At 38.9% G+C, this 16,737-nt stretch overlaps 1 protein-coding gene across 1 annotated transcript in view; it reads left to right on the top strand.

The window, feature by feature from the left end:
* The window catches only part of LOC124596565 (ATP-binding cassette sub-family C member 12-like), a 526,900-nt gene that overhangs the window by 409,149 nt on the left and 101,014 nt on the right, over positions 1-16,737 (top strand). The window contains exon 23 of the mRNA XM_047135749.1: positions 16,005-16,096. Within this exon, the coding sequence (XP_046991705.1) occupies positions 16,005-16,096 (92 nt within the window). The remainder of the gene's footprint in view (positions 1-16,004; positions 16,097-16,737) is intronic.

The raw sequence follows: 16,737 nt of genomic DNA on the forward strand, positions 1-16,737 counted from the left end.
GACACAGCAACAACAGTATGCAGAATTGTGCAAAATTACTGCTGGACAACATGTAAACAAGACATCAACCAGTAGGTAAAAAACTGTGTCCCCTGCACTAGAAGAGCAAAACTCAGTAATAAAAAAATTACAATTAAGTGGTTACCAGTGACATTAAACCATTTCTGATGATTGGCATGGATATACTCAGATAATTTGCTCAAACACCAAATGGAAACTATTGCGTGCAGACAATAATTGATCATTTTTTACATTTCATTTCCGTGATAACAGTACCTAACCATCAGACAGAAACTGTGGCACAAGTGATAGGTAATTTAAGTTTGGAACACACAAGATAGTAATAACTGACCAAGGACCAAATTTTATCTATGATTTAATAAAGAGGTTCTGCTGAGTACTGTGCTTTAAGAAACTTACAACCAATGCAGGCAAACTGAGAATGTCCATTGTGTGGTAGGAAAAATTTTCCATTAATACATTAATAGTCATCATACTGAATGGAATGGGCCTTATGTAATGGCAGCATATAACTCAAAAATCCATGAGAGAACAGTTTATTCCCCCTATGAAGTTGCTTTTGATCAGAAGATGCCAGGCGCTTTCGAGCAATATAAGAGCTTTGCAGGAAAAAATGTGTGATCAGGAAAAAATTTCTTGAACAAATTAAAAAATATTTGGCACCAGGTTAAAAAGATGAATGCAAAAGCCTTGTAACAGGAGGAAAATACCCCTAATCAAAAATCAGTATTACCAGAGTGTCGCATCAGGCCGTGTCCTCCCCAGTCCCTATGAAGCCAAGACAAAGACTAAATAATTTTTTATGTGTTACCAAAGACCCTACCAAGTGTAGAAGTTATGTCACTTATTTGTGTTAAACTACAACTTCCAACTCATGCCATGGCAGTTAACATAAAAATATTTCTGCCCCTTATAAAAGGACCCTAGAGGTGCTGCCTCCATTTCTGGCACCAGTTTCAGAAGGAAGAGAGGGCAGTACCTAGAGAAAAAGGAAAAGAAGGGTAAAAGCAGGTAAGTAAAGCAGGACACTCCTACAGTTAGACTGACACATCACTTTGCACTTAAGCCATGAGAAGGAATAATAAAGTAACAAGGAATTTCTACACTGCTGAGCCAAGCTAGTCACCATCTACCCTACACAGTGTGTACACAGCATCCCTTGGTCACATGAGTTCACCTTGTTCAACCCCAGAAATCTGCAACAGAATTTTGTAAAGAGATAATCACAGACAAAACATAAGCCTTCCAAAGAGGTGGCCTGCATTGGCATGTCAGAATGGTTCCTTTGAGAGGGCACAGTCAACTTCCTTCCCCATCCTTCCCTAATCTGATGGGACCAATGACCTCGCAGTTTGGTCCCCTCCCCTGAATCAACCAATCAACCTGCATTGGTTATGCAAACCCAGTGGTTATTGTTTTCAGTTGTTACAAGTGAGGACATTACAGAGACACACAGTGCATAGAGCTACAGGGTCAAGGTTACTGATCAACAGCACTTGATGTGATACTTCTAGACCAACTTTTCAATTATTTGCCTCCATCACTGGAAACACCAATCTAAATGTCAGCCATATTTTAATTTACCAACCTGACTTACCCTTAGAGATCCTAGCCACTAAAAATCTGATGTACTTGAATAACACTTTAGACCGGACACCACTTGTCTCTGCAGATCAGATGTTATCTGCACAGAATGGCCACATATCAAGGGAGTACCTTTTAGACCACTTGAAAAAGTATCATTCTGAACATAAGTGCCAACTCATAACCACAGGAACTTCAGCATCAGCTGTCTGCAGGATTTTAGCCATAATAGGTATTTCATACTATCACTTCAAGTGGAATGTTACGCAAAATCTGTCCCTGCCAACATCCAGCCTACTGGTTCAAACCAGTAATAACCATGTCAGTGGGAAACAATCTTACAGAGGAAAGAATCAATGATGAGCAAAAAATACATGTGTGAACCAAGTGCTAGTGAAGTCACAATGAAGTAAAAGTTGTGTAAAGGATTATGTGTAACTGTGAATGAAGTAGTGGACACAAAGTGTAAATGCTTGTAAATAAATCAGTGTTTACATTACAGCCAGTTTCCAATGGTAATCTGGAGACCAGGCTTTTCTTAGGTGGGATGGACTCTAACAGTACTTGGAGCGAATGGTAGAGAAGTAGGAAATGGGCATTGATTGTTGCCAGACACCAAGCTGCTTCATCAGCACCCTTCAGCAGCAGCAAGACACTTCTCAACACCTAGGGGTCAGACTTTAGAAAGCCACTCTGGTTTGATGTACTTCCATGTGATAAAAGCCACTTCAGTCATTGCTTCAAAACATTTCTACATGACTTCTGCAAAGTCAGGTGCAAGCAACTGCATTGAAACTCCCCAGGACAGCCATCATTGTTGAACAGCTGGGCAGCATTGCGGCATGCAGTCTGTGATGATCAAGGCCTTACTGATGATGCTACCACCCCTAATGTTTCCAGGCTTAAACGTCTGCCCTCTGCCTGATCACTTGGGCATTTGGACAGCACACCATCTTGCCACCTCCATGGAATTACAACACAGAGTATCCAGTGAGCTCTGCATTGCTTAGGTTCAAATGAGGAACACTCTCACCCTGTGTTGCTGTTGTGAGTCACTGCCATATGTATTCACTGCAAAGCAGCCACATTGGGCCAGGAAACTTGACCCTACAGCAATAAAGCGGCCACAGGGAGAGCACACATCAGCACTTCCACCAGGAAGGTCAGACAAGAAACCAACATACTGCAAAATTCTATGAGCATGTATTTGTCTTGCTCTCCATCAATACCAGCAACTTCAAAGTACAATGATTGTTAACAGACTGCAATAAAAAAAAAGATCTGCAAACCCCTTTACAGAATTCATGTAAGAAGTGTGTCTTCTTCCTCTATTCCATTATAGCTGCATCAAATCAGCCTTTGGAATGAGAACTACCTTCACCACCACCACCACAACAACAACAATAACAACAACATAGTGCCAACTTCATTGTAGTAATAAACAAAAAGCGGTTGAAGATAAAACAAGAAACAGCAAATGCACAAGCATCAAAAGTGCTACGTATTTTTAAGTGCAGGAATATCAGTCGCGTTTGAAAACAATAAAAGAAGGACAATGTTAAAAAGGTGTAAGAAATCACAATACATGTAAGAAATGATGATAGAAAGTATTCATCTACATCTACATCTACATCTACATCTACATTGATACTCCGCAAGCCACCCAACGGTGTGTGGCGGAGGGCACTTTACATGCCACTGTCATTACCTCCCTTTCCTGTTCCAGTCGCGTATGGTTCGCGGGAAGAACGACTGTCTGAAAGCCTCCGTGCGCGCTCTAATCTCTCTAATTTTACATTCGTGATCTCCTCGGGAAGTATAAGTAGGGGGAAGCAATATATTCGATACCTCATCCAGAAACGCACCCTCTCGAAACCTGGCGAGCAAGCTACACCGCGATGCAGAGCGCCTCTCTTGCAGAGTCTGCCACTTGAGTTTATTAAACATCTCCGTAACGCTATTACGGTTACCAAAAAACCCAGTGACGAAACGCGCCGCTCTTCTTTGGATCTTCTCTATCTCCTCCGTCAACCCGACCTGATACGGATCCCACACTGATGAGCAATACTCAAGTATAGGTCGAACGAGTGTTTTGTAAGCCACCTCCTTTGTTGATGGACTACATTTTCTAAGCACTCTCCCAATGAATCTCAACCTGGTACCCACCTTACCAACAATTAGTTTTATATGATCATTCCACTTCAAATCGTTCCGTACGCATACTCCCAGATATTTTACAGAAGTAACTGCTACCAGTGTTTGTTCCGCTATCATATAATCATACAATAAAGGATCCTTCTTTCTATGTATTCGCAATACATTACATTTGTCTATGTTAAGGGTCAGTTGCCACTCCCTGCACCAAGTGCCTATCCGCTGCAGATCTTCCTGTATTTCGCTACAATTTTCTAATGCAGCAACTTCTCTGTATACTACAGCATCATCCGCGAAAAGCCGCATGGAACTTCCGACACTATCTACTAAGTCATTTATATATATTGCGAAAAGCAATGGTCCCATAACACTCCCCTGTGGCACGCCAGAGGTTACTTTAACGTCTGTAGACGTCTCTCCATTGATAACAACATGCTGTGTTCTGTTTGCTAAAAACTCTTCAATCCAGCCACACAGCTGGTCTGATATTCCGTAGGCTCTTACTTTGTTTATCAGGTGACAGTGCGGAACTGTATCGAACGCCTTCCGGAAGTCAAGAAAAATAGCATCTACCTGGGAGCCTGTATCTAATATTTTCTGGGTCTCATGAACAAATAAGGCGAGTTGGGTCTCACACGATCGCTGTTTCTGGAATCCATGTTGATTCCTACATAGTAGATTCTGGGTTTCCAGAAATGACATGATAAGCGAGCAAAAAACATGTTCTAAAATTCTACAAGAGATCGACGTAAGAGATATAGGTCTATAGTTTTGCGCATCTGCTCGACGACCCTTCTTGAAGACTGGGACTATCTGTGCTCTTTTCCAATCATTTGGAACCCTCCGTTCCTCTAGAGACTTGCGGTACACGGCTGTTAGAAGGGGGGCAAGTTCTTTCGCGTACTCTGTGTAGAATCGAATTGGTATCCCGTCAGGTCCAGTGGACTTTCCTCTATTGAGTGATTCCAGTTGCTTCTCTATTCCTTGGACACTTATTTCGATGTCAGCCATTTTTTCGTTTGTGCGAGAATTTAGAGAAGGAACTGCAGTGCGGTCTTCCTCTGTGAAACAGCTTTGGAAAAAGGTGTTTAGTATTTCAGCTTTACGCGTGTCATCCTCTGTTTCAATGCCATCATCATCCCGTAGTGTCTGGATATGCTGTTTCGAGCCACTTACTGATTTAACGTAAGACCAGAACTTCCTAGGATTTTCTGTCAAGTTGGTACATAGAATTTTACTTTCGAATTCAATGAATGCTTCACGCATAGCCCTCCTTACGCTAACTTTGACATCGTTTAGCTTCTGTTTGTCTGAGAGGTTTTGGCTGCGTTTAAACTTGGAGTGGAGCTCTCTTTGCTTTCGCAGTAGTTTCCTAACTTTGTTGTTGTACCACGGTGGGTTTTTCCCGTCCCTCACAGTTTTACTCGGCACGTACCTGTCTAAAACGCATTTTACGATTGCCTTGAACTTTTTCCATAAACACTCAACATTGTCAGTGTCGGAACAGAAATTTTCGTTTTGATCTGTTAGGTAGTCTGAAATCTGCCTTCTATTACTCTTGCTAAACAGATAAACCTTCCTCCCTTTTTTTATATTCCTATTAACTTCCATATTCAGGGATGCTGCAACGGCCTTATGATCACTGATTCCCTGTTCTGTACATACAGATTCGAAAAGTTCGGGTCTGTTTGTTATCAGTAGGTCCAATATGTTATCTCCACGAGTCGGTTCTCTGTGAGCCAGTTAAATCATTGGAAAATATAGTTTCATTAACAGCCAAATCAATATCAAGGTGTGATATCTAAGGCGTATGTGGAAGACAGAGAGCAACTTTTGCCCCAACAATTTGGCTGCAGATCAACTGAAAAAAGAAAAATATAAATATTTGGTTGTCATTACAGTTCCCATGAACTCTAAAGTATTCCTTCTTTGTTTAACAACTGCTGAAATGTGCTGCTTATCAGTGAATCTACTTCTTATCTTTATTCTCACTTACAACAAAGTCAGAGTTGTCTTACACATTTAACAATGGCCCTGTGACCCCCATAAAATTAAGTATCTTTGAAACTTACTAAAGATATGTGTCCAATTACACTAGATTATTTAATATTTATGTTGATGGTGATGGCAGAATGTATAGGCTATAATCCAGTTTCAAACTTAGCCTTCACATGGGAAGATCTTATGGATTACAGATTGAAGAAGAAATACAGAATTTCAGTGCATTGAAGATTGTCATAATGAATGAAGTGAGCCAGTGGTTAATATGTTAAGGCTGATTTCAGGGAAGTGGGCCTGAAATCTTTTGTCAGACCTTCTAGATTTATGTTTTCTGTAGAGCCTGTACATGATGCAAGATGAGTTCACACACCTTACAGTGATCAATAACATTGTCAGATACAAAGTTCATTTGGTTTGCAGATGATACAAACATTATTGTAATGCATATCAACTATAATTTTAGGAAGATTGGTTAATGAAATTTTAAAGGATATTAATAAATGGTTCCAAGAGAATTCTTTGTCACTAAACTCTGAAGAAACACACTATTTGCAGTTCAGAACTTATAAGATGTTTCCCCTGAGAATATTTTTAAAATATGATGACAGGCAGATAGAAGAGGTTGACAGTTTCAAATTAGTGAGTTTACTGATTGATAATAAATTCAACTGGAAGGAGGATACAACAGAACTGCAGATATGGCGAAACAAATCTTTATTTTGCAATGTGGATGTTGACAGACACAGGTGATATAAAAATAAAATAGCTAATATACTTCACTTACTGTCAATCCCATCATACGGGATCATTTTCTGAGGGAACTCATTGAGCCAAACTGAAGTTTTCTGAATCAATATGCATGTAATAATTTCATCATTATTTAAACTTCAATTTTAAACTTCCCTAAGTCTTTCAGTTGGACACCTTAAAACATTGCTGATGTAACTGATTAAGTAATGAGGCCTCCAAATTAACCCATAGAGGTACTGTAATCTTATACAGTGGCTGTGTAGTGTGCACTTCATTGGCTGTGTGGTTTTGTGTGTGAATATGTTTACTTTCTGCTAGCGGAAGAACCAGAGCTTGAAAGGTAGCTAATACTGTGTTGTGTTATGTGTGTCTATGCACTATACTTCAGTCTGCCACAGATGAGTAGCTGCCTTTCCTTTATTTTAGGTACAGTTGGAAGTGGAGCTTTATATGTTGTGAAAGTCTGTAACAGGTTACCAGTAGACATCATAAAACCATATTCATGACTCCTTAAACAATTTATGAGGACATTTGGTTCGGGGTTGTAGATTCTGCATAACTTTAATGTTTATTTTAAAAAGGTTTTGATTTCTTCCCATATGTAGACAGCTGATAGCTATCAGACATCTTGTTAGACCACATTCATATGTGTAGGTACATAATATCCCAGCAAAAAACCTCTCTAAATGAAGAAGCTTCAGATCTAATTATAATGAAGTCTCACTAAATGAGGCAAGGCACAGGAACACTTAGTGACATCCTAGCCAAAAGCAAAGGAAAATGTATACTTCCACTGGAAATCAGTCTCCCAACAGCAGAACTAACAGCCTTTCTATTGGGTTTCTGAAATTCTTAGCAACAAGTGGAAGAACTAATCATCATATTACTGAATGTCAGTTCAAGTCTTCCTCTCCTGAAGCATTTATGTAGTTAAAGGTTTACTGTGTGTGATATAAATGATTTGTTAACATTATTCCACAATGGTCAACATGTCAATCACTACTGAATAAAGGCATGTTACAATATTAAAGGAAGCAAAATGATAGACTTTTGGCTAAGCAGTTCCCTACCAGTACAGATATTACTGATTCTGTTATTTCTGGTGAGGAGTTACAGCACAGCCAGGGAATTCTGATGCAAAGAATGACAGAATCTCTTGGGATTAGATATAAAAGTTTACATACAAACATAACCATTGTTGCTTTTGTGTCACTAGTATGACAGCTGTCAATATCCATGGAGGTTCAGAATTCCCATTGCTTATCTGAGCTTCAATCACAGCTGCTTCAAGAAACATCTGCATTGCATCAATCTTATACCATACCCACTGTGTGAGTGCAGTGAAGAGGATGGTAATCACACCTGACATGGGTGTGTAAATGGGAGTGGTTTGACAAATACTCCACTGCAGGACCTGTTAAAACTGAACTGCCACCTAATAGCTTCAGTAACTTTATTATCAGAAAAAAAACTGTGAGGCCACAGGAGAGAGTTAACAACACAGAAGAATAGAAACTGTCATAAGCCAGTTAACATTGGTGTCCAAGCATGGTAAAGGTCAATTATTAATAACTAAGTGAAAATGCTGTCAGGTGGTGACTTTCATTGATAAATGTTGGAAGCTATTAGACTTTGCCTGAAAGTAAATGCATAAACAAATCAGGCTGATATTGCATTTAAAGCTGATACTGCAGTACAGTAAAATATGGTAAATTCTTATGCTTGATGTTTTCTTTTGCTGCAACATGATGTAGCTCTACCATTTTACTCATGGTAGCAACTATACATGTATATAACTATGTATGTATACAGGGTGTTACAAAAAGGTACGGCCAAACTTTCAGGAAACATTCCTCACACATAAAGAAAGAAAATATGTTATGTGGACATGTGTCTGGAAACGCTTACTTTCCATGTTAGAGCTCATTTTATTACTTCTCTTCAAATCACATTAATCATGGAAAGGAAACACACAGCAACAGAATGTACCAGCATGACTTCAAACACTTTGTTACAGGAAATGTTCAAAATATCCTCCGTTAGCGAGGATACATGCATCCACCATCCGTCGCATGGAATCCCTGATGCGCTGATGCAGCCCTGGAGAATGGCGTATTGTATCACAGCCGTCCACAATACAAGCATGAAGAGTCTCTACATTTGGTACCAGGGTTGCGAAGACAAGAGCTTTCAAATGCCCCCATAAATGAAAGTCAAGAGGGTTGAGGTCAGGAGAGCATGGAGGCCATGGAATTGGTCCGCCTCTACCAATCCATCGGTCACCGAATCTATTGTTGAGAAGCGTACGAACACTTCGACTGAAATGTGCAGGAGCTCCATCGTGCATGAACCACATGTTGTGTTGTACTTGTAAAGGCACATGTTGTAGCAGCACAGGTAGAGTATCCTGTATGAAATCATGATAATGTGCTCCATTGAGTGTAGGTGGAAGAACATGGGGCCCACCCAATCAAGACATCACCAACAATGCCTGCCCAAACGTTCACAGAAAATTTGCGTTGATGACGTGATTGCACAATTGCATGTGGATCCTCTTCAGCCCACACATGTTGATTGTGAAAATTTACAATTTGATCATGTTGGAATGAAGCCTCATCTGTAAAGAGAACATTTGCACTGAAATGAGGATTGACACATTTTTGGATGAGCCATTTGCAGAAGTGTACCCGTGGAGGCCAATCAGCTGCTGATAGTGCCTGCACACACTGTACATGGTACAGAAACAACTGGTTCTCCCGTAGCACTCTCCATACAGTGACGTGGTCAACGTTACCTTGTACAGCAGCAAATTCTCTGACGCTGACATTTGGGTTATCATCAACTGCACAAAGAATTGCCTCGTCCATTGCAGGTGTCCTCGTCATTCTAGGTCTTCCCCAGTCGAGATTCATAGGCTGGAATGTTCCGTGCTCCCTAAGACCACGATCAATTCCTTCAAACGTCTTCCTGTCGGGACACCTTCATTCTGGAAATCTGTCTCGATACAAACGTACCGCACCACGGCTATTGCCCCGTGCTAATCCATACATCAAATGGGCATCTGCCAACTCCGCATTTGTAAACGTTGCACTGACTGCAAAACCACGTTCGTGATGAACACTAACCTGTTAATGCTACGTACTGATGTGCTTGATGCTAGTACTGTAGAACAATGAGTCGCATGTCAACACAAGCACTGAAGTCGACATTACCTTCTTTCAATTGGGCCAACTGGCGGTGAATCGATGGAAGCACAGTACATAATGACGAAACTAAAATGAGCTCTAACATGGAAATTAAGCATTTCCGGACACATGTCCACATAACATCTTTTCTTTATTTGTGTGTGAGGAATGTTTCCTGAAAGTTTGGCTGTACCTTTTTTAACACCCTGTATAACTGAGATATTAGAATCTGCATCCAGTTCCCAACAACCAACCAGCGTGGTGAAACAAAGTAACCACATGGAGCTCATATGTGGTGCAGTGGTGGTGGAAACAGGTAGTATTTCCAGATGAGAGTGATGAATTAGCAAAGAGTGTAGAATGCTTACAATGCATCATGACCAGAATATTGGATCACTGATAGTGATGTGTTTTGTAGTTTGGAGAACTACAGGCCTATTAGAGTACAGGTTAATTAGCAATGAATATAATGACTGAAATGAGAGAAAAGTTGGAAGTAGGAAGGGAACAGAAGATTCAAGACAAGAACAATAATGTTGAAAATCAGATAACTTCAAATGGCACTTGATGGACTAATTCCATTCATTTATTTATCAAACTCTGGTTGCCTTATCAATGAGGACAACCTTCAAGGATGCAGAATGAGTCAAGGTACACATTAACATAAGACAAAGATATAAAAACCTAATCTGTATGCTGTATTAACAACAAACTATCACTGCATGTCTTAATGCTATTCACAGATATTATGTTATTAAATTAGTAGGAAAGCTGGTGCTTTGATAAAACCTGCTGTCTCCTCAGTTGTGTTATATACAGTAGTTGCTGTTTGTCTGCCATGGGTGGCTTAATATTTACTTGATTACTACAGTATGTTTCAAAGAAAATGTTTTTACTTCTATAAATATAGAGTCCTATTTACTGCACATCATTACTTGTCATACAGCTTTGTAACAAACACTGTCACTTGTCACGTGGCTAACAGAACTTTTCAGTCCCTGAATTGAGATATTCAGGTAATTTTTAGAGAATGGCTAATAGGGTATCTTTTTGATTTTCTTTTGAGCTGTTAGAAATTCCTATTTTCTTGCTTTATGAAAGGTGGAAACTTGTTGAACATCTGACCATTAGGGTAATAACTGAACCTTGGACAAGGAAGCAAAATACACGTGAAAATTATTCCTGTGTCTTGTATTGTGACTGCATGTAACACGGTTCAGCTGAAATTGTTTTTTTATTACTAGCACCAAAAACCATTAAAGATTAAATTTATAGGGATGTGAGTGTAAGAATTCCAAGATCCTTAAAATGGCTTTTACACGATGTACAACTATCTACTTTACACAATACTCTTACTGCTAACTTCTTCAGAACAAATACATTATTTAATTTAGGTGTGCTGTCCCAGAAGATAGTTCCATAAGACAACAGACAGCAAAAATATGCAAAATAAAACAATGCTCTGGCAATTGGGCAACACAGTGGGAGATGCTTCTAAGTACATAACATGATAGGCTGAGCTTCTTGATTAGCTTATTTATGTGTTGCTTCCATTTTAAAATGTTATCCTAATGTCTACTACTGGTGCTAATGGCCATTATTGCTGATTTAGCTACAAACAACTTGTAGATGTTTCCAGCTGTCACCTGAAAATTATCTACTAAGGCTGAGTCTGGACCCTGATTGGTATGTTTGTATCACAAACATTACAGTTTTTGAACCACCATTTAAAGTTGTTGGAAAAGCATTTCTTTTGGTTAGAAACAAGAGTGGGCACAGTAGCAATCCTGTTGGCACTCCACATGTTATGTTTCTCAAAACTAAGGTTACTTCCATGCCTGAGTTCATCCTCATATAAGAGGCTTTAATCCCAGGAGTTATACACTCCTTATTCTTTCTTCTGTTCTCAAGTTTGCCATTTTATAAGTGGAAAATGAGCTTCAAATTGCTACAGGAATACATTTACAAGAGAGTTAAATTTTACATTAACTCTGTCTGATTTATAAATTCCTCACTAGTGTTCGTCCCATAAATGCTTTTTAAATACTGTGATTGAGTCATTGTTTATGATTCTACAACATAATACTTTACTTCTAAGATCTGTACCTAAATGGTCAGTAAATTTCCCGCTCGCACATTGCAGTGGCTCAGTCTTTTTAAATGGAAAGGAAAAAGCCCACATTTCTGATATGTACAGGATTTGTATATAGATTGTAATCTCCTTCTCCCCTCTCCCCTGTCTCTGTTCAGCTTTTTCTGCATCTCTCTTTTTCCATCTCTTCCTCCTTCCCCTCTCACTGTCCATCACATCCTGCCCCTCTCTCTGTCCATCTTCCCCTTCCCGTCTCTCTCCATCTTTCCCTGCCATCGCTCTCTCCCCTCTCTCTGTTCATCAACTCCTCAGCCCTCTCTCTGCCCACCTACTGCTCCCCCTCTCTCTGCCCATCTACACCTCCCCCTCTCTCTATTGATCTCCTCCTCTCACCTGTCTCAGTCCATTTTCTCCTCCCCCTCTCTATGTTTATCTTCTCCTCCCTCTCTCTCTCCATCTCCTCCTGCCCCCCCCCTCTCTCTCTATTTATCTCCTCTCCACTTTCTATGCCCGTTTCCTCTGACCCCTTTATCCATTTCCTCTTCCCCCCCCCCCCCCCCCCCCCTCTCTCTCTGACCTTGAGCATTGTTTACTGTTATTGTAAATTCAGATACTGTAGCAATATTCTAAACATAAGCTGATAAGCCATTATATAGCCTATGCCTGTCTCATTGTTTGTTAGAGTATTGCGTAAAAATTTTAAGTAAATCAGGCAAGAACTTTTTGAGATTTTTGGTATTCAAACATTGCAAGGAATTTTACTGTAGAAAATAATCCAAAGCCATACATCAGTAACTCTAGATGTACTTAATCAGTATCATCTGACAGAAAATCAGTATTAAAGTCTTTATAAATGATGTATTCCAAAGAAGTCTACATAATTGTATTAAAACTGTTTCTAGCTGTGTATGATGCTTAAGATACTTCCTGTCGATCATGTGTAAACTGTCAGTACTACAAGCATATATGTTTCCCATTATACTATTGTGACATTACATTCAAAAAATTGTTCAGCACAACATTCATTAACGTAAAGGACCTCGGACTTGACACCAACTTTTTTTGCATACATAACCACTCTCCTTTCTTCTTATTGGTTCCATCAATATGAATCTGTTTAGTTTCAGTGAGTTTCATGTGACATTCTGTTATGCACAACAAATCTGCTTGTATTATAACATGATTTTCATTTCCAAGATCCTTCCACAAAGAACATAAAGCACAGCTGACATCAGTATGCCCTATACTTGGCTTAAAAATACAAGATACCTGGTAGTCACTACCCAAAGAGTTCTGAACCATTTCTGACATTCCTCTCATGTGACTACCACCAAGCAATAAGACCTTCTTAGTCACCACAAACTTTCCTTCCTAGGCTTAGCTTGCACCTTATGCCTTATACTGTCAGACGGATTTGGAATTTCTTGGGTTATCAGAATGTTTTTGTCTTAGTCTCCAAAGCAATTAAGCTATTGGATATGTTACAGCTATTGGATACAGCTGGTCTAGACCTAATATTACTATTACACATGGCAGCATGCAAAATTGTTAACTTTCATTGTGCCACCGTCAAATCAGCTCAAAGTTTCAAGATAAGCTGCTCTTTTCTTAGTATTGTATAGCAGTAGTGACAGTCATGGCATATCTGGAAATGACTAACATTATTCCTCATGCAGGTTGCATTTCAGTATCACACATAAAAATAATGCTGGCATTCCCCACACTGATAACCACTTTTGATGATTCTGTGCCAATCTGCACACTTGACTATTGTGACAGCCAAGGTATTTGGTTAAAAAGCTTTGTTCAAAGAAATGTAACACATACCGGAATAAAAAACCAATTTTTCAGATTTTTTAAAATAATAATTATTATTTAGTAACAATTGCATTGTTTAATTTAATGTAGCCTATCTTTTAAGTTTAAATACCAACTTTTATCATCATCATCATAATTTATTGCACACAGACAGTTCATTTAAGCTTGTGACTGAAGACAAAAATATGCAAATACATAAACATAAAACAATGAAATGATCAACTCATCTAGTACCTGAATCATAAATAAATAGAATGTAACATCACAAAAACTGATTACATATGTAAATACATAAAACGGCAACCTGTCTCTTTTTTGAATTGTTATTTATTGTTCCATGAACTGGTTTTCAAACCTATTCGGGTTCATCTTCAGATGGTTTTCTGGAATTGCTATTTCTAGCATAGTATCATAATTTCCAGAAAACCATCTGAAGATGAACCTGAAAAGGTTCAAAAATCAGTTCATGGAATAATAAATACTAGTCAGAAAAGTGACTGATAGCAGCTTTATGTATTGACATTCAATTAAAAGTCACAGGCTCTAAAATATTCATAATAGGTAAGTGTAATCTGATTATGTGTGTTTATTCACTTACTTCTGTCTTAGAAATTTTCAATACTGGCTGTTGGATCTACCTCTTCCAGGGTCACTAAAGTTCTGTCTATCCACCTCATTTGCAGATGACCTCTCAAATGTCTACTAGTTGGCTGATGTACTAATACTCTATTAGGAACAGTACCCTCTGCTCGGAGAACATATCCTGCTCACTCTATTCTTCTTCATGCAGTCACTCTCCAAATATCAGCTTTCTTAAACTGCCAATACAGATCTTAATTTTGCCTTCTTTCCTGTCTTCCAGTTTCTGTACTGCATACCAGACTATTAATTTTCCATGAAATCTTCTTTTCAAATGCAGGAATGTGCTCCTCCATTGTCTGTGGCATACCCATGTCTCATGACCATACAATATAACTGGACACACTAGTGATATATACAGCTGTATCTTGCTTTCCTGGGATCCAGTGTGTAACATATATAGGTGGTTTAAACTATAGTCCACCCAGTTCACATTTATTATTCTTTGTCAAATTTCCTTCTCTGTTTCACTTTTATTTGACACTATTGCCCCTGGTAGTTGAATGTTTCAACTCATTCAAAATTGCGACCATCTATGCTGATGGCATCCATATAATTTTGTCAACAAAATACTACCAAATACTCTGTTTTTTCATTACTGACCAGTAACCCTAGTTTACTTACTTCTAGCATAAATCAAGATGTATCTGCCGTCATTTCACTCAAAGTTTCACCCACTATCACCAAATCATCTGCAAATGCAAGGATCATCTCACTTCCAGTGATCTCCATCACTCCATTACTATCAACTGCACATCTGACATTTTCTGCAGTGGAGCAAGCAGATACCTTTGGAAGATACTTTGACAGAATACTAAATCATGAAAACCAAGTAGAAACCAAAGAACAGTAGGGAGGCTAGCAGGGAGGAGGGGGGGGGGGGGGGGGTGGGAGGGGGAGGAAGGAGGCAGTGCTAGTAGAATTTAGGATACAGCTTTTGGCAGAAATATGATTAGTTGAGGAGATCCCCACAGAATGGAAAAGGCCAATTTTATATGCAGTTTTAAAAAAGGATGATGTCATGAACATGTATAATTACAGAGAAATCTCACTGCTGGAGACAGGGTATAAATTTTACACCACTCTTGATACTAAGCTAACCAAAACCATTGCTCAGAGGAATTGTAGGCAAATACCATTGAGGATTTATCCTGGAATACTCAACCACTCACCGTATCTTCACACTGACACAAATGAAGTAGAAGTTTTATGAATATGATAAAGACCTGCACTTTATATTCATTGACTCCTGGCAGGCATACAACAACATTAATTGGCCAACACTATGAAAGATAATGCAAGCATTCAGCATACCACTGAAGTACATTAGGCTGTTTGCACCCTATTACAATGATTCCAGTGCCAGGTTGCAAATCAGTTGTCAGCACCCTTCGTAGTTAAGAATGGGTCGAAACAATGTGATCTTCTGTCACCATTTCTGTTCAGTATTGTGCTGGAGATATGTACTTTACATAATGAAATTTACTTACAAAAGAAAAAGGAAATTATTCACAAAAGTGAAGTATATTAAAAATAACTAAAATTTCTACCTCTGTTGTCTACTAAGATAGCTAACATCAGTGTTTGACTTATTGTTCCTTGAATAGCATTTCAGCCTTAGTTTCTGTCATTTTGTGGATGTGTAGAATCATCACATCCTGGTATTTTGTCTGATTATCAGTACTTTATTGTATCAATGCTCACCTTAAATCCAGTTTATTTTGTTATGTGCCCTATTCTAACACAACTTTTATTTTCAGTTTTGTGAAACAAAATGACCAGAAGGCTGCAAGTGTATACCTAATAAAAGCTACCTCTGGATGCATTTCATTCTGGATAAGTATGCTGAAAGGTACAGAAACTTATTCTTTTCGGTGTAATAAGCTATTTGATGAAAGTAGTGGGTGGATTAATGAATGTTTTTGCATTAGATGCAGAAATGCAGAACACAGAATACACAGTTACAGAATACTTTCTACTTAGAGAACAAAGTTGCTGGTAGCTTTCACACAGTTTTTTGAACAATATCCTTTATAAACCAAGGATGTAAAGAAAACATCCAAGTCAACATTTTTTCACAAACCATTTTTTTCTAAATATATGAAATAATTAAATATGTAGTGGCCATTACTTACCTTCACAAGGCAAAACATTTAATATTGTTGATACATACATGTATCAGCAGTAAAGCAGTGCAGTTTCAGTTGCCCGACACTGTAGTCATGTGTGTGAGTTGCTTTTGCGTGTGTGTGTGTGTGTGTGTGTGTGTGTGTGTGTGTGTGTGTGTGTGCATGCATGTGCGTGTGTGTGTGTGTGTGTGTGTGTGTGTGTGTGTGTGTGTGTGTGTGTGTGTCTGTCTATTGTTGGTGAATGCCTTAACGGCCAAAAGCTATAATTGTGAGAGTCTTTTTGTTGTGCTTATCTGCAACTCAGCATCTCCGCTATATGGTGACTAGCAACAGGCATTACATGCATTGAGTAGAAATAATAGTG

This window comes from Schistocerca americana, chromosome 2 (assembly GCF_021461395.2).
Source record: "Schistocerca americana isolate TAMUIC-IGC-003095 chromosome 2, iqSchAmer2.1, whole genome shotgun sequence".
Lineage (NCBI taxonomy): Eukaryota > Metazoa > Arthropoda > Insecta > Orthoptera > Acrididae > Schistocerca > Schistocerca americana.